Source organism: Gallinula chloropus (assembly GCF_964237585.1).
Source record: "Gallinula chloropus genome assembly, chromosome: 6".
In the NCBI taxonomy this organism is placed as follows: domain Eukaryota; kingdom Metazoa; phylum Chordata; class Aves; order Gruiformes; family Rallidae; genus Gallinula; species Gallinula chloropus.
This window is the reverse complement of record NC_140091.1, coordinates 14,463,823-14,486,643: the sequence shown is the minus strand read 5'-3', so window position 1 is coordinate 14,486,643 and position 22,821 is coordinate 14,463,823. Positions and strand designations below refer to the sequence as shown.

The 22,821-nt window shown below is 40.3% G+C and overlaps 1 protein-coding gene across 9 annotated transcripts in view; it reads right to left on the bottom strand.

The window, feature by feature from the left end:
• The window catches only part of ADGRL2 (adhesion G protein-coupled receptor L2), a gene marked incomplete at both ends in the record, with an annotated part of 126,867 nt that overhangs the window by 68,224 nt on the left and 35,822 nt on the right, over positions 1–22,821 (bottom strand). For all 9 annotated transcript variants that reach the window (XM_084266516.1, XM_084266518.1, XM_084266517.1 and 6 more), the window contains one exon: positions 2,788–3,001. In XM_084266516.1, coding sequence (XP_084122642.1) covers positions 2,788–3,001 — 214 coding nt within the window. The remainder of the gene's footprint in view (positions 1–2,787; positions 3,002–22,821) is intronic.

The window sequence follows — 22,821 nt, the reverse complement described above, 5'->3', positions numbered from 1 at the left end:
ATTGGGATCTAATTTCAATCAGGGTCTAAAAATTTAATAACTACTTTACAAAGGTAAAAGCAAGGCAATGAAGTCGTTAGTGGTCTCGTCAGGCTTCCTAGGAAAGCATTAAGTTAAAAATCTTTTGAGAACTGCAGAAAAGAAAGAGAAGGGAGGGAGGGAGAAGAGATTAAGTAGCAGCTTCTAAGAAAGAAGCGTTGATGCATCAGTGGACACTGGCAAAGTTTGTGTGATGCTCTCAAATTCTCTGGAAGGGAAGCAGGGCACACAATTACATGGCTTTGTGTTAAACTGGAAACCTCATCTTATTTTTCAATCTTGAGATTTCACAGTATTGATCTCATTAAGCCAGTGTTTTCATGTTGTAACTGCAGTAAATGTAGTTGCTGTGCAAAAGCTGTGGAGTAATGTTGCAAATGAATGAGGAGCATTTAATAATTGCCATGGAGCTACATTTACCTGCAGGTCTGAACTGAATTGAGTGGTCAAACACAGTGGTAAAAACACTGCTGGCTGAAGTGATAAAAACAAGTCATTAGTCCTCAAAAGTAAGCACTGTTAGATTTTAAGCAGCAATGCAGAAAATATTGCTACTTATTTCTAAAGGTATGGAGGAGATGTTTTCCCTGTGATCAAATGCTCCACAGATTGGGTTTTTTCTAGTCAGTTTAAAAAACCAAAAACAAACTAATGAATCTGATAGTCCTTCAGGTGAGATTTTTCTGTGGAATTGCTGCCATCAAAATACAGCTGATGTGATACTTTTAGATATCAGATCAAGGACATGTGCTGAGTACCAAACTACAGTTTGCCTTAGACAACAAAAAATTATGATCACCAAGGCAGTTATAAATAAATGAGATACAAAACTTTCAATATTTCATAAGAAATTTGCAATGTTCTCCTATGCTTGCAATATAGCACAAATTGAGCAATTTCGAGAAAAGCTTCAAAAAGGCAAGAGGCAGCTTTTCCATTTAATAACAGGATTGGAGAAAGAAAACTACAAAAACAAACTTCCAAATTACTATAAACGCCAGACAAAAAGAGAAAGCAAAGTGTCAAATGATATTTGCCATTTGTTCCGGAAAAGAAAAAGGGGGGGGGGAGGGATTAAAAACTCTCTCTAAGCATAGATATTCCAAACCAATGTCATACATGTGATCACAATTTCTTTTTAATCTGTCCAAAAAAAGGGTAAGAGCAGAAGATCGGAGAAGTTAAAAATATTCTCTGTTATCATAAAATTACAGTTGATTAATTGAAAGGGGAGGACTGAAATTTCATTTTTCCAGTAACAGTTTGATGTCACTTTAAGCAAGATTGTGCTTCTGTATTTCTCTCAGACTACCTTAATCTGTATATTTGCAGTGAACATAAGGAGGACTTTGATCAAAACACAACATGCATTTTACACAACAAGGAAGTCTACAGTGAGGCACTACATTTACAAAAGCAATTGAAGGTGGTTTCAAAGGGAGTTGACAGATTAGAGGATGATGACACTGCTGCTGCAGTCTCAATGGAAATCTGGCTTGATCTAATTAACAGCAACGAACTAGAACCGCAAAAAGATAATTCTAACATGATTTAAAGAAGTTATATTACCTTTTTACTAGCCTAGCAATGGAGCATTTCCCTTACTGATCACAGAACAAGTCACAGGTTGAACACAGTGCAAGTATAAAAGGCCTGATATCCTTAATTTACCTCCAGCATTGGAAAGTAAAGACTGAGACCTAGGTCAAATAATTGCCTACAGCAGTAGAGAACATCCGTGTATTTACATGAAAATCATAAAAAACTGTAAGAGCCAAACTCATGACAACTTCAGTGAGATGGGAAATCAAACCAGATTACTTTTCAGACATGACTCTGTGCTCTGAATGCAACCACAGTAAGTGGGGCATCCAATTTGCATGTTCCCTTTGACACATCTGTGTACATGCACCAAAAAACTCCCAGGTTATTCCCAGCCCCTTTTTCTTCAGATTCCTCATCCTAGGAAAAACGCACTGGGAAGAAAACTTCTCACCAATCCTGAACTTAGTCAGACTTGCCGTTTAAGCCAGTAACATGCCAGTGACTGGTTTTCCATAGCTGTCAGTACTACGTGACTGCTGCCTGTACGCAGCCCATAGTACAGGAATTTCTGTGCATCTCCATTCTGACACAACTTTTGTGCTAAAACCAGTTTTGTTGGCTCTTCTGACTGACACTCTTCTCTGAATGACAACTGCAGTCACTAAGACATAATGTAACTTGTGCTTATATGAATATATGCTTCTGTACACAGGTATAACGGCATATAATCATTCTAGCATTTTCCACTGGATGCATTTTATAGGTGAGAACTACAGCAATGATTTACTGCATTCGTTGGAAATGTGTAGCTTTGCCAGGGAATGTAGAAGATACTGAAAAAAATGCATCAGCCATTTGGACACATTTTGCATGCTGTCTGAGCACGTAGAAGACACAGAGACAGGGAATCTCCAAATAAGTGAGTTGTTCTATTCTCCTTGCAGTTATCTTCCTGCTTTTGAACATTTGGTCATGGAATATTAAAAAGAAAAAAAAAATCAACCAAAACCCAAACCCACCTCTCTAATTGTAATTGGTAGATTTTATTTCCTTCCAATATTACTAGATAGAAATAATACTACCTCAGTAGCAAACTGGCAATGACAACTCAGCACTTCCAACAGTATATACCTCTTACCATATTAATTTAGGCATTTTTCCTCTTTAGTCCTCAAAGTGATATGTTTATTTATTTATTTTTACCTTTGTGTCATAATTTTGTAGGCATCTGGAAGGAAGCATTCTGTGTTCTCCATCTGGAAAGGGTCAGCATCACAAATCTTGTCATCTGTCCGTCCATAGTTAGCACTTTCTATCATAATAACATCGCTTCCTGGACACCGGAGGTCAATGGAGTAGCCTTCGCAGGAGAGCTCCCTCCTAACCAGACCGAACGGTAGCGCTGCTCGGCTGAAACCTAAAGCAAAAGGGGAAAGAAATGGGATTAAGCCTAAAGGATGTATTGCATTGGACAGGCACTAACTCTCATCATCGTACCAAAGGAAGTGCACCTTGAAACAGTTTGACCTGTTACCATGTTAAGTGAAGCATCCTTCTGAGCAACTGTCACATCTCTACACCACTGCTGCTGTGTCCTCAATCCAGGAAAAGAAGAAATTCTTATTCACTCTTTCTAACCCTTGCCAGGGCAGCCAGTCATTACATTGCACGTTCCTGTTCCCACCCCTTCTCTCTGCTTCTTTCTCCCCTCTTTGGGTACAGTCAGACAGGCCATGTCTCAAAAGTGGGAAGCAGCAGAGAAGTCAGGATTTGCAAATGAATAAGTGATTTTTAAAAAGCAAAACAACAAACCCCTCCCCACCCAAAAAAAACAAAGCCACAGTTCCAACTTCATCAGCCTTCCTTAACTTGTATCTTCCTTTCTCCAGGAAGAGCTGTTTATTTAGCTATTTTATTTCCCAGCATGGACATGTATGTGTCAACAGATCCAATATTCATCTAGTTGAACTTCAGTGCTCCTTACTCTGCCTTTTACATAAATAAACTACAGATAGTTAAGATTTTTTTTTTGGGGGGGGGTGGGATATATATATGCGCACATATATCTACATGATTAGTACAGCAAACTGCAGATGTGTACTGCAGAAAATCTCTCTGTCCCTCCCAAAAATTACATATGTGTTTCAGGGAATTCTCATTTTTAACCTGTTTTCTGCATGAGAGAATTCCTAAAAATAGGTAACTTCTCTAAAAGTAATGAAGCAGTATCAAATGCTTTAGAAACAAAACAATGGTCCAGATATTCATCCAGATGTTTTGTCTTTATAATTACAGACATTTCTTTATGCCAAAATACAATGTGTTGAAAAACAATTGTAGCTGTATACTACACTTTTTTCTACACAGCATATTATTATTAAACAAAATATTTCCATTTCTTACAAGACGTATGCATTAATGGTTTTTGGAAGACAAGTTGTGTAACATGATAGCGTTAAATACCTATTTCTTTAAAACAGTAAATATTTTCCAAATTTTCAACAAAATCCTAGATATTTCCTTTTTTTAAAAAAAAACTCTAATACACAAGGCCATTAATATTTCAGAGCAGGCTGCTGGAGACAAGTTGTGACAGCAAAGAGAAACAGCTAGTAGTACGGATGTTGGAGCTCTATGGTGTTTTGGAAGCAAAGAAAATAAACTTTTCTTTAAAAGTATGATGAGTTAGAAGAGGCAAGGAAGCAAGGATCTAAAAAGATCAAGAACAACTTGAGATAACCCCTTGATAGCAAATTTTCACATGAACCAGAGGCTGTCACTTTTTCTACTGAATTAATGATCTGTGGATTAAAACTCCTGGTGTATGAAGATGATTATCCGTTAGGACTGCAAAAAAGCTGTTGGTAATGATCACGCCAGTGTCAGGACGTGGCTCCCTGGCAGCTAAAGTCCACCCTCCCATTCACCCCTCCACCTGCACACCCTGCCTGCTCCTCTGCACCAGCACCAGCTCTTGTTCAAAGAGTAGTGAAGTGATGAACGTGAGGGGCTGGTTGACTCTGACCTCTCCCTGCTGCAGAAGACCTGATGAAGTCTCAGAGCACCAGGCTCCTTGGCTGGGTGCGAATTCACCCCAGCACATGGGCAATGCCAGAGCGCAGCAACCCAGTCTGCCTTTACATTACGTATCCAACATGTAGTGGGTACCATAACCCTGACAGCATGTTTCAGTATTTGTTAGTAAGGGAAGAGGCCATGTTGCTGTAGAAAGCACCGCAGCTCCATCTCAGCGTCACGCCCGGCCGCTGGTTTGGCTGCATAAACCACGCGCAATAGCAAACACTATTATTAGGGCTTGCTGAAGTATCATGAGCTGAAAGCTGGAAAAAGCTAAAACACGAATCCATCACATTAACACCCTACATGTTCCTCCCATGCAGCAAATTAATACAACGAAGACAGAAGCTGCTCACGGCTCAGTGAGGGCGTGAAATGGGCACAGAGAGGGGTACGCGCAAAGCCCCCACCACATACGCATGCAGCAGCTCCTTTGATTAATTACCATCACGACAGCCGCAGTGGGACCCAATATAACGCTGCTAGTGACTGCCATTCCTACATCCTACCGCTCCTGTCACATTTAACGCCGTCCACATAAAGCTCATCCCTCCGGCTGGCGGCAATGGTGCCTGTATCCCCTGCGCTCAGCAGGGCTTCCCAGTGCAGCACTACCACAGCCTGGCAGAGGGGTCTCGCAACCCCTCCATCCCTCCCTGCCACCCAGAGGAGCCCCGCTCGTGCTGTCACATGTGTGCATGGCCCCATTTTGGGGCGGTGATCTGCAAGGAGGGGACCAGCACCTTCCTCTGTTTGTCCAAAGGGGATTTTTGTAGAAGGGCAGAGCGGGGAGGGATGGGGGTGCATAGGGTACAGCCACTGAGGTGTCAGTGCAGCATCTCTGCAGCAGCAGGTCAGACGTATGGAACGTTCTGGGGCCAGAGCTGATAAACCCACACCAAGCTGCCTGTGAGAAGTGCTGAACCCTTACTGAATCCTGCAGCACAGCCTCCATTTCTGCTAGGAAATACCTTGAATCCAAATACAAGACCTCCTCAGTTTGTTACAGGGACCAGCTGCCTGCAAATCTTATTTCATCATCTACGGCAACTGCTATAAGCACTATGAATGTGTTTTATCCTGCAATTTTTCCCCCTGCAGGCATCCATGAGAAGTTCTGTATTAGGACAAACATTAAAAGTACTAGAGCAACGTTAGATCACTCCACAGGCAACAGAGGACACACCTGAGATTGTAATGTAGGTGTTACACTGCAAAAGCAGCAAGCAATAAAGCAAAACAATACAGCATGCGTTAGGTGGGGAGACTACGCTAAGGAATCTCTATGGCGCCAGAAGAATTTTAACTGAATGAAGTAAATAAATTAAAAGTCCACTAACAAAGCTGCTGTGATCTTTATTCTGGAGCTTTATTTGTAATCTTTTCCTATCAACAAAGAAAAAAATAAGCATATCAACAAGCAAAGTGTAATTCAATCCATCTTGCAACTCTGACAATCGAAGAAAGAACTAGTGGGAGGCCCTGTGAGCGAAAAATCAATATTGCAGCTTTGTGCCGTGCAAATGTGAATACTGCCAAATAGCAGTGCTTAGGGTAAAATGAACTGTTTTGCTCCATTTTCTCTTCTCTGAACAAATGATTTTGAAACGACAGGTTTTTTTTGAGCTATAAAATGTCAAGCAATAACTCCCCACACTTTAGGCAAGTGATTGGAATAAATACCTCTTGGCAACAGGTGCAATGACTTAGGACTGAAATTCATTTACATTCAGGAGATAATTCCCGATAAACAGATGCACTGCCAGAGGATGGAAGTTTGAACGACCGGCATCTGAATGCTGCTGACTGGCTCTGCATCATTCCAGAGCTTCTGAGACTTAAGTATGTGGCTGTGTCAATAATTACTGTTGTCACCGGTAACTCTGTATCTCCAGTGCAATTCCTCGTGAATATTTTCAATACTTTATGTTTGTACCAACCTGCGCTCAACCCACTGCTGCTTGCCTTACCATACCTCACAAAAACCTCTTTTGTTTAGCTGTCCTCCTGCAGTCAAACCCAACCCTCCTCATCTTCCCACTAACTGCTTTGAGGCGAGCCCTGACAGGGATGACACAGGGATGACACCGCTCCTGCAGTCTGCCCGAGAACTCAAAGTGCCTCCCGACTGCAAAAACCTGGTGCCGGGGCTGGGCCTTCCAGCACAACCTAAGCCTTAACCAAGTAAGCGCCTGTTGCAAAATGCAGCATATGCTGTCTCTGATTCACTCCCGTTTGTATCTATTAATCAGTGTTGTGTGTGTTTGTTGTGGTTTTGGCTTCTTTTTTTTTTCCCCCAAAAATGGAAGAAGATTAATACCTAATGAGAAAAAGAGCGTGGTTTCTATCCAGCTGACCATTTTGATTATAGAAAAGCTTCCTGGCAAACATATGTTTCCTGCATATTTTATCTGCTCACAAATTAGTTGAGTGCAGGCTCTTTACTGAACAAAGAAAATACACTGCTTTTGCAAAATCGCATTTCTAAGAAAAAAAAAGGTAGAGGGAGTGTTTAGTGGTAACATACATTCTTCAACGTTTTATTGATCAATCCATGTAGAAAAACACACTGACAAAGAAGTCTAAATGAAACATCACAAAAATCTGTCCTCTTATGCTTTAGTCTATGAAATGAAAAAAAAACAAGTCCTAAGAAAGAAATGTAACACTGAGCCCTGTTTCAGGAATATGTTAAATTCACACTTGGCCAAAAACTGTTTTATGTAAGTTTGCTATGTCTTATTTACCATCCTACTGTCTTGGTTCCTTCATAGATACTATTTGTCTTTAGAAAGATAACCTAAATTTGTCAAGGTGCAAAAAAAAGTTAATAATTCACAGCATCCTGCCCACTCACATACCATCTTTCTGAGCTGTCAATAATAAGAGAGTGTGCTAAGTTTGGTAGATAAAAGGAAAAAGCCACCACCACATTTGAATGTTCACCCCATACACAGGAAAAATAGTGGAATGTAAACAGGCTAACATCAGAACTCCTCGACATCAGAAGCAAAGAACCTTTGATTAAAACTTAAAGCACAGAGAAAGTCAACATGGAAATATAAAATTATTTCAAAGAATGCAGATACTGGAAGAACTGAGAATCCAAAACAAATCTTTGCAGAAATAAATATATATGTGTCTGCGAGTAAGGAAATATTGCTTCTTGTGTTATTTGGCTCTAACAGAAAGGTCTTTTGAAAAGAGCACATCTTTTCAAACAGAATGTTTACAGTTGTCTCTTTCACAATCTCTTTTATTTTACCAAATCATGCAACATGATGATTCAAGTTCTACACAAGATGAAGTGATGCATCTTGGGCAGCATTTCAATAATATATGTTCAACAAATGCAAAGCCCGACGAAAACTGTGCTGAGAATCCTCTCCCTCTCCCAGCGACGTGTGTACGTGCGCGCACGGAGGGAGCACAGAGACAGCTGAACATACTTCGCCATCTGAAAATCATGCAAATGCTCAACATGGGCTCTGCAAAGCTTTTATAATTCCACAGAAAAGCCTCAGCATCCTGCAGATTCTAAAGAATCCCACGAACTCTGTCAAGGGAGACTTTTCTCCCCGTCTCTCAGTACCGTATATATTTCCCACAGACAAGCATGTTATTTTGTTAAACAGCTTTTAAATTATCCAATCCTGGTCAACAGATCACTACCAACTACTACAAAGATAGAGGCAATTTAAATGACAACTGTGCTTTCTAATTCTATCTTTGAAGGGAAAAAGTCATTCTGGCAAGCATGTCTATTAAAAGATTACATTGGCACAGTAAGAGCTTCTGATACTGCACAGAGGTCTGGAGTTCACAGCACTCGGCTCTTCTTTCAGGGAAAGCCAGCAGCTAGCGCGCAGCCAGCCCGCGCTGCAGCCCGGCAGACAAAACCCCACTGTTCTGTCGGGGGAAAATTAGGCAGGAAGCGATCATTTCAAAAATATTCTCCTACAGCTGTATTCCTGCCCATTTTAAGTATATACTCAGTATTTTCACTGAAGATGCTGGAAGGAGGGGAAATCTAGGGAAACGGGATTGTTTCAGTGAAAGAAACCTATTTTCGTGTAGGAGACATCTATCACCTTTTTTTTTTTAACTCATTCATAAAAACGGGATTAACTCAACACAAGGTACATGAAAGTAAGTTCGTTATTGGGACTGCAACAAAGAAGCCCAAAGTCCTTCAGAACAGACTCAACCATTTAAACGTGCACACCAATTACACTGAAGCAAGGCAACTATTGTGTTGAATAAATTAGCTGCAAGGGGTGATTTTTAACCCTGGTTTCTAGAGCTCAGTTTCTCAGACATACCACGTCGTATTTTAATTACTTGGCTAAAAGCTGGAAGCTTGTCTCTTACAAAACAGAAATAGGAACTGCTGTCAATAAAAGTTTATAGAATAGTAAGTAACTAATGATGGTTTTTCATAAATATTTTTTACTTTTTCTTAGATTGTGATGTAGTCTTTGAAAAAAGAATATTTTTTTGAACTGTATTTCAAATGACAGTGTTTTTCAAGCTTCAGTGTGAACAGCAGATTTACAAGTCTAAGTAATTTTCTGTAATTATATACTTAATATTCAGTGTACATAAACATAAAGCACAGTATGTCTGATTAATGAAACTCAGGACAGAAGCCTGAGTTACGCCCTCTGACTCACACCAGGACAGGTCCTGCCTTCCAGGTCCCCTGAAACTTATTACAATTTTCCTCTTACATTTTCCAGTCTCCATGCAATTCTCAAAAATATCCCTGTGAGGCTCTCTTCAGCAAAAAAAGCAACAGGGCTTACCTGCTTTCTGCACCTTGTTGAATGATTCAGCAAAACCTAAAGTGAGCAGCAGAATCTCAGCCTTTTAGTGTACAGCTGGCAAGGATCCCTTTTAAAGTCTCCTATACAGCTCTCACCCCTCACGCAGAAGGGCAAGAATATACCTCTCTAAGGTAGGGGGGGGGAGTGTGAGTTGTATTTTTGTTGGGATCTGTGTTTTCTTTTATTAAATAGCAGGAGACAAGAGAGTGCTACACTGTACCTGCAGACTGACGTCCTTCAATCATACGGAACGAGAACAACACAGACCGCAGCCACGCATGCATCCCCATGTTAGTCCATCATGTCTCAACCCTATTTTGAAGGAATCATGACTATGGGAAAGGAGATAGTTTGGTCTTCATGCCCATTTAATCCTTCACCTCCCTGCTGAAGCTGCCACAAGAGTGCTAATTAATGCTAAACTGTAAAAATGGGCTTCTGCACTTTGAATCCAGCCACGCTGAAACTGGATAGAAACCACTAATTCCTTTAATGAAAGTCACCAAACCAGAGCCTGGTTCCTGGCAGCATTTAAGCTATGCCTACATATGGCAGATGGAAACCATGTGATCTAAACATGAAAGTCTAAATATCTAGTGTAAAAATATGCGTGTTGTTCAGTTCTCACTTAGAACCAAATTTTATTCTCATATGTGTGCACCTTTCCCATCCCTTGCAGTGGGAGCTGTATGCATGAGAGCAAAACTTTGCCCTCTTGATCTAAAATTATCCTGGTTTGAAACAGTATTCATCTGTCAATGATATTTCTCTTCTTTTGCCAGCCAGATGTCTGTTCTCAGGCTACAAGAATCTCCTTCCTTTTTTCCTTCACATCATACACACTTGATCCTCTGCCAGCGCACAGAAAGCACTCTACTCTTTTCTTTCTTGCCATTAAATACATTGCATCTTCAAAATTTCTCAAGGCAACTAAGTCCCATGGTCTCTGTAAATCCCCCTCCTGGAGGTTATCTCCAGTTTACCAACTGTGAACTCTCTGAGCATACCACCTGTCAGGAAGGAGAAACTTCTGAATCAGAAACAATCTCTGAAACAGGGAGGTAAGACACACAAAGGCTGATGTCTCAGAAACGTTGTGTCAACAGGATTTCCCGTTGAATTATTTCCTCTGCACAGGATGCTGGTAGCAGAATAAAAATAAATATTCTTTTATTTTCTATAAAAATGTATTTTGACAACAATTTATACTTCCAGTTATCTCCATCAATTTTTATTGGAAACGATGTGTTGAGGGGGGGCAGAGGAAGAGGAAGAATGGAGGGGCGGGGGGGGGGTGGTGGTGTGATTTCCATCAGCAGTATTCAGAATGAACAGCTGACAAAAGAAATATGCTTTTGTTCCCATATTTAAGAACCCAAAGCCTTGTCACCTCAGAGGTTGATAGAAACCGTGCAGACATGTACCATTTCCTTGGGAGTATGTGCACTGGTGAAAGCTAAATCACTCCACCAGGTGACATGTTGGCTGCCAACAATAACCCTCAGAGTGCTGTGTACATCACCTCCTAAAATGGTTTATACCCTACCCTGTTAAAGAAAGCAAAACATTTAATCTCACTAAAATGTAGAAATTGGATCCTGATAATTCTGTCTTGTTTTAAAGAAAATGTTGTTCTGCAAGTGCCAGAGTTTAAAATACCAAATACGAGCCTAGAGCTAAAAAATATCACAGATTTAATTAAAAATATTGTGCGATTGCTACCACATGGTAATATTTAAGATCACAGTTCTAAAATTACAAAGGGGGTGCTTTCTTGTTTGCAAACAGCAATATACGTATACACATTAGAAATGGAGTCAAGCAACAATGTAAGAGTTCATATGCTTTCTTGTTTCAATAAAATGATGAGGTAGACTCAATTGTCACAGTATAATTTACAGTGGAAAAATTATGTGGTAATTTTAATGATGGCAAGCTGCTTAAAGAGTGCATACAAGCATGCAAATAGCACAGCATCCACCTCTTCTCATTCAGGATAGCTTCCGAAACATTTCTGAGGACTCGGAGTAGAAAGAAGAAACATAAAGGCTCAAGATCCCACAGATGAAACTGCTAAACCAAAACACACAGTCATACCTTTTGAAAACAAGGAGAAGAGCAACGTGATGAATGTACTTTAAGGCAAATGTGCCGTCACTTCGGATATTCCCACAAATAGATATAAAACAAGACTAGCAAGCAATCTCAGAAAATACCTGTCAGACAGAAGGGCTTTCTTCCTGACCTTACCTTCAATGAAATATTTGTGGATTTTTAAAAGACTATTATAGAGAGAAAGGGATGTACCATGCCTAGTTTGTACAACAAACTGAAGTTTCTGGCACATTCTAGGAACCACGGAATAATCCTACATAGATACTTAAGATCATCCTCTGAATAATAAAGTACACGAAGGAAAATTATTTAATTGTTTAGAAATAAACAGGTAGTTTTACAAGTCCTAAAGAATAGATGCAGTTCTACCATGTTCCCTGGGCAGCAGGGAGTAAGAACAGCAACAGAGGTACCACTTCCAGAGTGAATAAGAGAAATACCCATGGTCCACTACCCTGTCACACTGCTGTTAATAACCCAAGAAGGAGCTGCTTGTCCATATGCCTTACTGCAAACAGGAAAGACAAGGCAGATAAAGCGATGGGACAGCAAAATTCCACCTGGACACTAATTCAAGGCTTCTCAACTTGGATTCTGGGTTTTAATCCTGGAATTTCTGTGTGCACGTCCCAACTGTCACGACGTGAATGCAGAATGCTCTCAATTTCTAGAGAGCCAGCTAATGAGTGCTGAAATGAAATAAATGAAAAATCAGATCCCCTGAAATCTCTTTCTGAGTACCAAGACAGAAAGTAAACAATTTTCTGTAATTATGTGATAGGAGTTCCATAATTAATGTTATTTACATTAGAAAGTAACAAAAGGGATGAATACACACCGTAGGAAACGCAGAAAGGAAAACTTTGCATTTGCTAATTACTTCTATTTAGAAGCATGGGTCTAATAGCTGAAAGACTCTGCTCCTAAAGTTGTTCACTGATCTTAATACGACCAGTAATAAAAGAAAGGACGAGGGAAAAAAAAGTCGTCAGTAGGTGCTCAAGTATAAGCTCAATATCCAGCAAGACAGAAGTACTGCACCGGGACTACAGATGTGGAAGTTGAAGTAATTTCCTCACTAATTAATGCATTTTACATACTGCTTTCCTGTACCAAGTCACAGTTTTCTTTTAAAAAAATCTTTCCCTACACATCTAAAGCAAGCATTTCAGGAGGAGGCAGCTGGAAGTATAAGAGATCTGATTGCTCCACTTTTTTCCACACCACCTAAAATGACACTTTCCGACCAAAAGCGCCGTGTTCTCCTGATACATTATTTAGGTGTACAAACAGGCGAACGGCTTCCTCAAGTCAGAGGGGATGGCTCCAGACCCAACTGCCAGGCCAGGAGGGAGCAGCGGGGCTGCCCAGGAGCTGCGGGTCCCTCAGGGCTGCCGTCTCCTTGCTGTCCGGGAGCAGTGAAGCTGGACTTGGCCGGCTGACTGCCAAGACTTTGCTCCCACCCGCTGGGTCCCTCCGCTCGTCCATCCATTTACATTGTTGTTTCTTCTACAGCAGTGAGTTTTATTAATCAAGATAATTTCCAGTGCGAGCTCAGAGCATGATCAAAGCAGCCATTATGGCAGCGTAATTGAGGAGGGAGCTGTTAATCTTCTGGGGATGCCAAGGAGGGAAGGAGAAGGTTAGGGGTGTCCAAAGGAGGCAGGAATGAGCAGGTGTTAGGGTAACTGTTTAAATTAGGCATCCTGACATAATCATTTATAACGGAGGCTTTAGACTCCCTGGAAGGCACTAAAGCTGGAGAGCCTATCTATTCTGCTTAGTAAGGAAGCCGAATTTATTTTGGTACAAATAGCGATTTTACTAAGTCTGCGCTACCCACAAAGCCAGCTGTATTTAATGAAACAGTTCTCTGCAATTTATGCAATCCCACAGTAGCAATGCAGTTCTTTATCCATCTCTGCTGCTGCTGAACTTGAAGTCCAGATTCTTAACTGGTTTCATCAATGGATGATCCATGTTATCTTCAAATACAGAATAAAGAAAATGTTTGAACTCCAAAACCAAACAGGACATGATCTTTCACAACAACGATTTGCATGTACACGAGCCACTAGAAGATTACAATGGTACTTTATGAATCAAATGCAGAATATAGAAATAGTATTATCTCTCACTAAAGCACTGTCATCTCTGAATGATGTGTTGAGATCCTCCAAAATTATACAACTCTTCCTGGTAGTAATTTTGTAATATTTTATCTACTTGAAAATAACACAGAATTTTAGGTAAGCAGAATCTTAATTACCCCAATTAAGTTCTCATCCTGCATCACTAATGTCACTGGGAGCTTTGTCATTAACCTCAATGAGTGCAGGATAGATTCCTTAGAATTTAACCTGGACACTCAATATTCTTGTTCTAATGAAAAATGCATTAATGAGCTTCATTATTCTACTCCATTTTAAAGAAGCATCTTCAGCAGTCACTCTCCCTCAACAGCCTAATGGGGCACTGGTGCATTAGTGAGCCAGGACTTGACACAAGTGTTTAGGTCACTGTAAATCTTATTATTGACTCAATGAGCTTCACGTTCAACCCACCAAGGGAAGCGCAACACCTATTGACTCACTTCAGGAACTCCCCGCGGTAAAGATGTGTATAAACTTTTGAAATTAAAACCAGGGTGGTACAGCTGAAAGATTATTGGTAGTGAAATAAACACAATTAAAATGACAATTCCTCCCTATAATTACAAAATGACACAATTTTTCTGTACAGAACATATGGAGGATGCTCAACCCATTTCAATCACTGCCTTTTTTCCAGTCATCTACTGGGACACATTACGGGGAAACTAGTGATCTTCTGTGACCTTCATTTTATTTTATTAAATGCAGCAGACACCTCATGCTGAATACGAAATAAAAATATGCAACCCAGGAAAGTACTTTAAGAAAAAATGCCCTTTGGAGGACCCAATTTCAGTCTTGATATTTAATGACACAGATTTGCCAATGACATTTGAATAAAAGTCTCTATTGTGTGTATTATTGTGTTCCAAGTTCTATTCTGAATTACTAAATTCAGAACAGGGCCTGTGGATCACGATTCAGGCGCTGCTTTGTGAATGTGGGAAATAGGTAATTGAAATACACGTGAAGTTAGAGCAGACTGACTGAAATTCCCAGCTCCCTACACATTTTAGGAGAGCATCTCTGTTTCAAATACCTATCCAACTGGTAGTAGTAAAACAACCAAACCAAACCAAAGCAAACAAAACCCCTCCCAAGTATCAAAACCCACCTTTGTTTACACAACAGTGGCCGATGCAGTGCTAATAAAGCCTTCATGGAGAAAAGGGGAATTGCTCAAGAAAGGGAAACCGGGACCTTATCTTTCCCTTGCTCTCAGGGCAAGGGAAGAGTATCACTTCTTGTACCCCTCGCCTTTAAAACCTGCTGGGGGGAGGCTGGCGAGGGCGGAAGGGGAGGTGGTGGGTGACGCAGACGTCTAGGTCTCTGCTAGTAAGGGCACATTAACAAGTCATCACCCAACATAACACCCAGTGAACCTCAGTCAACTGCTGTCGGAGCGGCCAGCTTGCAGCGCCAAGCGCGAACCTGCAGTGGTGCGGAGCTGCCCCAGCGCGGGGTAGGTGTGCAACAACGCTGCGGGGTATTCAAATTTGGAAAGGGAGGGGACGACGACGACTTATGGAAATCCCTCTCCCTAATTAAATCAGAGAATGAGAGTTTGAAGTGGTAAATAATAAATCACAAAGAATCCTCAATCTGGTTGTCAAGGAAACCAGTATGCCTCTGCCATAATTGCTGTGAGCCCAATCTTGCCCTTTTTGACACCAAGCCTTATCATGCATTCTGGTCAGAGACTGAGAAAGTGGCGTTGCCATTCCTCTCAGGCAAACCTGCAACCTGCAGCGAGCCGGCCCGGGCGCGGCCGCCCCTCCGCCGCCGCCCACGGCCGCTCACCCGCTACCGGGCCGGCTCAGCGTGCTGCCCGCGGCTCCCGGGGCCGACCGCTCCGTCTCGGCACCGGGGGGGTCTCAGCAGCTGTGCCTACTAGAAGGGCGTTTCTCATTTACCGCCGCTAAGAGCCTGAGCCTGGGTACCTCGCCCTGCCACCAGTCCCGGGAACTGCAAGCTCCCCTGCGCGCCTGCTCCCCGCAGCGCATCCTCCGGGAAGCAGGCACCAGCCGCTCCTTTTGCTGGTGGACGTGTGAGATGCTTATGAAGGAGATGAACAGGGAAAGGGAAGTACGAGACAAAATAAAGGCTTTCAAAAGCACAACAAAATAGACTAGAAACTGACTCAGTGCCAAGTCATTCAGATAGCTTACTGCATGGTTGTCTTTTTTCCTCTGCGATGATAATTACCTTGTATCAAACATATCTGAACTTGTTTTTTCCTTCTGTTCTTACTGTAATCACGCATCGCCACTGGACAGACACCAAACTCTGAGCATAAGCAATTCCCAGTACTTCAAAACCAGGAAGGCCAAAAAGGGGAAAAAGTTGTATTAGTGTCTCTATCTCATCCTTCAAGAAATCCTGAAGCAGGTTTTAGAGGAAGTATCTTCAAAGTAAGGAAACAGGAGGAACAACAGGCAAGTACATTATGTTCCCAGATGACTTCAAGCAAAAGAAAATCCAGAGAGACAGGGAAGGATTGTGGGGAAGGGAAAAAAATAATAATAAATTAATATATCCCTTTAGTAACCACAGAGAGGAAAAGACTCCCAGAAAGGTTTCCAAAGGAAGAATCACAACTGATTCTTCTTTGAAATGCTGCAACTAATTGTCTCCTTGTTATTCTACCAATGGACAAAACTTCTTCTAATGCCTAATCCTATTCCAAGCAACAACTGTCAAAACCAATTTCCTTAATATATTTTATAAGTTTAATGTTAGCAAAATATGTTAAAAGTAACAAGACTGATAAACCTTGGTGATTTTAATCCTTCACTGTATGCTGTTCCAAAGATCTTTGTTTCTTTCAGCACTTGAAGAATGCAAAGGACTCAACTCAGGATCCAAATCTCAGTGGGATACTCTGGATACCCACTATGCAATTCCTGAACTTTATCATGAGATCAGATTTGGGTAAACGTAATTTACAAATTTCATTTTATTCATTACTTAAAGGCATATAACATATTAACAGTACTTTCTTTTTGTCTGTTCAGCTACTACTGAAAGAAATCTATTTATTCATTTATTGAATCTAGCAACTTTTTTTTGGTTGGTAGATAAACCAAGCATCAACATACAGTGTGCCGAAGTTTTTCTGCTGTAATATTCAACTATTCCAACGTAAAGTATGGACCTTGGTAAAAACCTTTGTACACTCAAAGCATAAAAAAACCCCAATAAATTATTGTTCCAGAGCAGGCTCAATCAAAAAAAAAAATTAATCCCTTCTCCAAACCCAGCCCAGATCACATCCCTATTCCTCTTCCCAGGAAGCATGATACACATGTTCGTTAGCTAAGAGAGGTCTGGCAACTCCATCTTTGCCATTTGTTCCAAAACATTTTGTAGGACCAGAGCTTCATAGGATAATTCAGGCTGAAATGGACTCCTGCCTCTTCCTATCCGCTCAAAATATTCTTTAATTTAAATACCTCTTCCAGCTATAAAACCTAAATCACGTATAGGAAGAATTATTCCTACATCATTTAAAAACTGAAGCCCCTGTAGTTGTCATTCCAGTTAAAAAGGTGCAATTATGGATTAATTACAGCCAATTACAATAATGCATATTAATATCTGTATCACTGTACATGCCTCTAAAATTCAATAACCTTAAGAGGGGGGAAAAAAAGCAACCCCAAAAGAAAAAGACAAATAAAGGCTTCTGTTAGAAAAGATAATGCAACAGCAAATGAATGTACCATTTGGGTATAAACATGCTCATTTGCAAAATATGCTTGTAGCATCTATCAGCAGGGAAAAGGCCTTTAGCTGATTTACAGATAATTTACTATGGCGCACTCTTACTACTATTTTATTCTTATTTGAAAAATTAGTCTGGATTCCTGAGCACAATGACAGCAACCAGTTTATTTTTATGCCTTTCGCTATATTTTAGTGCTTTTGAACCTTTAGGGCTAAACATCTCTCTGACAATCTATTTCTGTCATCCAAGAATTTCGCATTCTTCAAGATTCGGCATTCCCAAAGACACAACATGCTGGAGGAGTCCACTATTACCCAAACCCTGCTTCCTCAAAATCCACTGTGAAAAAAATACCTCCATCTCTTCTGTTGGTAGGAAGCCATAACAACCTGATATTTCTCCTCTGAACGATTTTCCAGGTGGTCAATTTGATTTGTCAATTCTTTAGAATTTTTGTGTCCCCTGTTTGAGCAGTCTCTATCCATCACGTTTTGTCTTCACCTTTTTGCTTAGACTCCTGCAGTCTTGAACAAAAGCCTTCAAACTTCTTATTCTGTACAACACTAATCCCTGGACTTTGCTATCAAGCGGTGAGTGTTTGCAAGGAATTACTGTTTCTTTATCTGAAACCAACTTGTTACTCATGTGGTATGAACCGAAATGGAGGCAGTTTGTCCCACAGCGGTGGAAACCAAGGGTGTCCCATCCCTTTATGACCGTCCTAGCGCGCATGGCAGTCCCAGCACACTCTTCCCTTGCTGCTGCAAACTCCAACTCACTGTCCGCACTGCAAAGCTGTGCTGCAGGGAAGAGCCCTGCTGACCATGGGCTGTTCCCTTAGGTTAGCGCATGGTACCACTAAGCTCTCTATAAGGAGTTTCTGAACAGTTCTGAGCTCAAATGCAGTTTTAGTATGTCCCTTTGCAGTGCAATGCAGAAATAGCCACAACTTTCTCCTGCAGTAGTTATGAGAAATGGTTATTAATTTTAATTGGCCTAAACTAGCTTTTAGGGAAATTACATCTTCAGGCTTCATCACCTATCTGAATAGCCTCTTTTTTGCAGTTCCGATTGCTATTTGTCTACTAAGAAATACAGACAATGCATTCTGCATTTCCTCACAGACTACCAACTATATCAAGCAAAAATGACTGGAAGCAAAACAGAAATAAAAAATTAAAGGTGCTTTGGAACAAAGTGGAAGTGATGCTGATTTCTAGGCAACTTGTCCATACACCTTTTTCTGTGAGAGTATGGAGAGACTGAAAACGAACTCTGTAACAGCAAACCACAGCATCCCCCTTTGTGAGAAGGACACAAACTTGATGTTGAAGCTCTGGGTGCAGGACAATGTTCTAGTGGCTCTCTTCTTTCCCAACTTTCTCAACATCCTTCCAGGATGTATTTCACAATCCCCCAATTCAAAACAAAAATGAAAATTGACTGAGAAACAGATTTGACATAAAAACTTCCTAGCCACATGGGACTGATCATTTTAAAGCTTACCACTGCTAGTTATTTTGAAAGCCAAAACATTTCCCATTGTCATGACAATTTTACAGACTTAAAAATCTGAATTTTTAGCCTTTGGACATTAACTCTTTAACAGCCACTGTTGATGGTGTATTAGAAGAAATGAGGGTTGCCTTAGCCAGGTAACTAGTGAGAAGCTTTGCTGAGTGAGGGCTTCCCCATCACATTTCTTCATCTGCATAGCAGTAAACCAGTCAGTGGGACAGACACAGGGGCTACATTCGTTCCAAGTCTTGCTGCTGGAACTAGGACATCGCAGAACATCATCATTTAAGGCAGTTTTACCACGAAAAACAAATTTGGCACTAATATGAAATATATTACAGTTCGGAGGCTGAAACTTAATCAGTTCTGAAAGTCTGTGCTTTATGAAAAGTCACCACTATGACACCAGCAGAGTAATTCAATGAACTGAAATCCGTGGCTTCAATTTTTTTTCTGAAAACATCACATTTTCTCTGAGGCCTGCAAACAGTTTGAACAAGCGGCCTTTGCAAGGAGTAATTTAGTAAACAAAAAACCGTTACCTTGTGAATTAAAACTGCTTTAAGTAGAATCTATTGCGACCACAATTCATATTAACATGGCAAGCTCTTACAGAACGCCTTTTCAAGGAAAGAAATATACTCCTTGTGTGTTCAAGTATAGAGCCATAAACCATATGAGACCCTATTTATTTCAAATTTCCCATGATGCCATTTACTCCAGCTTTTAACCTTTTATGTGACATTGAGCTATTTTACAATCATAAAATAGTAGAAAAAACGACCTGTTAATTTGAAAGGGACACATTACAACATCTCTCCCCGGCACTATAATATTTTAATTTCTTTTTTCAAGGCAAACCAGTTGGAAAGTGACCATCTGCTAGTCTGTTAGTACTATTCAAGCAAAGTAATGCACAAAATGTCCTCCTTTCCCAGCAAGAGTAGAACCATTAACGGAAGGGAATTTAGGGTATTGCCATGTGAGCTAAACAGATCGATTCACAACAAAATAAAATCTCTGTTTCTTTAATTACTGTTAGATATGATGACTATAAGGTGATGATACAGTACTGCTGCGCACTGCGTGACATCTAGAACAGTACAAGAAATCTGAACCTCTTTCAAAGAAAGAAATTAGTATTACCAAATTTCATATGCAAATTGTGTTCTTCTATTTTGAGTGTTAAGCTAAATGCAAGCACACTTTTACAAGTACAGTTCTATTTCTCACTTCAAAATACACAATGTGCTTTGGACACTGGGTAAGTTTTCAGTATCACTTAAGGTTTTGAATATTTCAAAACAGTTGATAACGGCAGTGAAAGAGGAAACTCGACAAGCTCTCCATGCTGATAAATATAGAACTTTTTGGATGAGTAGAGCTCAATGGAGCCGTAATCTTGGCTGGCACCTGTACATGATACTATAACACATACAGCCAGAACTGCAAGTTTGTGAGAATAAATTAAATTAAATTCGCATTCATGTTAGCACTTTAAAAGATGTTGTCAGTACAACTTTGTATGCATGCAAGCCACTGCACTTTTCAAAGTTTTACCCTGGAAGGTTTAGAATTCGAGCACGCTGCCTCTAAAGGTTAGGAGATACACTGACCGGATCTTAATCGGCCTTTATCCACATTATTCATATCCGTACCTCTTCAACATACCTAACTAAACTGCAAATCAGGCTGAAAATTAAGTAACTGCACTTCAAATTGTTAAATTCTAAAAGAGCTTATTGGATCTTGAATTGTGAAATATAGCCCATGTCAAATGCCATTACCAAAACATGTTCCACGTTTGCCTTAAATCTGATGTATATTTTACTTAAAAGCATTTTTCTCTTCTTCCCCTTCCTAGTCTCCCTATCAAAAAATAATCAAGCAATTCAGGAATTTACACTAGGAGTAAAATACCTGCTAAATATAAAAGACTGTTTCTCAGCTTTTTTTTTTTTTTAAACAAATAGATCTTTTTGACCAATTATTAATGATGTTGTAGTCATATCCATCTGCCCAATAAATGTGTAAGTCTTACTCCTTTCCTTATTTTTATTTATAAATTCCATAATGGCAGTAAGGCCCTTCAAGACATGTATTTCTCGGGGAATACTGCACTTCAGGGACTGTTAAAGTCACTCTGCCTTCAGCCTTTATCACCCTACGTGAGGTACAATAAATACTGAGAAATGTGATGCCTATGGTGTGCCTTGTTATAAAGTTCATGTCCAGCAATTCTCCTGTCCTTTCTGTTCGAATTTCCTTTCTTCCCAAGCCTGTCTCGGATGTGTTCTCAGCAAATCCAATTTGTAATGATTTTGGACGACAGACTGGTGTTGAGCAGTACAGGCTCCAGTTATGCAACAGCCTCATTCACATGGCTCAAAACTCAGCAAATACTCTTTAAGTCATTACTAGGGAGTACTGCTCAAACATGTCCTGGATTCTGGCCCTTTTTACCTAAAAGCTTCCATTATTCCATAAGAAATCTACTGTGCTCCTATTGATGTTGAGTTTTCCCAATAAATACAGGATAACAGGCTTAAACCACATGAAGCAGACCTCGCTCACAATTTTTCTTAGAATTCGGGGTACACTTTTAACTGAATTTTAAGGAAGGTTTGATGTCATTGATGCAACTTCTTTACCAAAGGGTCAGATATCTTGGTGCTACTTTGGAAAGGAAAGTTCTAGTTAAGCTGTAAACTACAAACACAATGCAGAAGACAGAGTGATCCTCCAAATGTGCGTGGACACAGTGTAGGAATTCAAAAGTGGCATTACCTACAGTTGCTGGTTGGACTGGTGGAATCAGATGGGAGGGGAAGGCCAGGTGACACTACAAATTTCTCTTTCTGTGAAGATATGGTTGTGAATTCCCTGTGTGGCTCTAATTCTCATGTTGAAGGCCAGGCACACATATGAATATGTATTTATTTGCCATTATGCTAATATTGTTAAAAACCATCAATAGTTTATCAGCTGAAAAATGTGTGCAATTTTGAAAGGCTTTTGAAAACATACATGTCTGACTTGACCTTATGACCATTTTCTCCTTCAGGCAAACCAATATTATAACCAGAACAACACGAGAGGATGAACATTGTTGGGGAGTTGCTCACTGTGCCTGTCATACCCCGTTAATGCAACTTTGATTTGCCTTTGTTCTGACAGTAGCAAACAGCTGCTTGTAAATGAGCCACAGTCCCTGGGCTGCCTCCCATTATTCCACACTTTTGTTTGACAAGGTCACTTGCTGTGGGGATTTTGGGGAGAAAGAGTGTGCAGCCTATAGAATTAGAGTTAAACCACAGGCAACCCAGCTTGAATGCTTTTATTATATTTTTTTTTCATAGCACCAGCAAAGCAAGAATAACAAAGAGAAAATCTTTTGCTCTGTGAGCAAGTCAAACTTTTCTTTTTCCCAGTGTTGATTTCATAATCCTAAAACTATCTTATAAAAAGCAAGTCATGTTTCCATAAATCCCCTTTCATTCAAATCTTAGCAGAATTTATATGAAAGATGTATTTAATTACAAAACAGGATTAACAAAAACAGATTAATATTGTTTTGTTCATCCGCTGCTACAATTCATCAGGCGACAATACCCAGCAACAGCTAACAGCAACTCCGACAAACGCTGCAAAACCACGAAGAAACAATCTAGAAGATTTATGCCAGTTTCCACAGGAAATTGATTTATTTTTGATAGGAACCGAGACAGACTAGTCTTCCAGAAAGAAAAGCGTCTCATAAGCAAATTACTGCCATGATAGCTGCCCATTTAAGGACGAGCAGACATTTCTTTGACTTGGA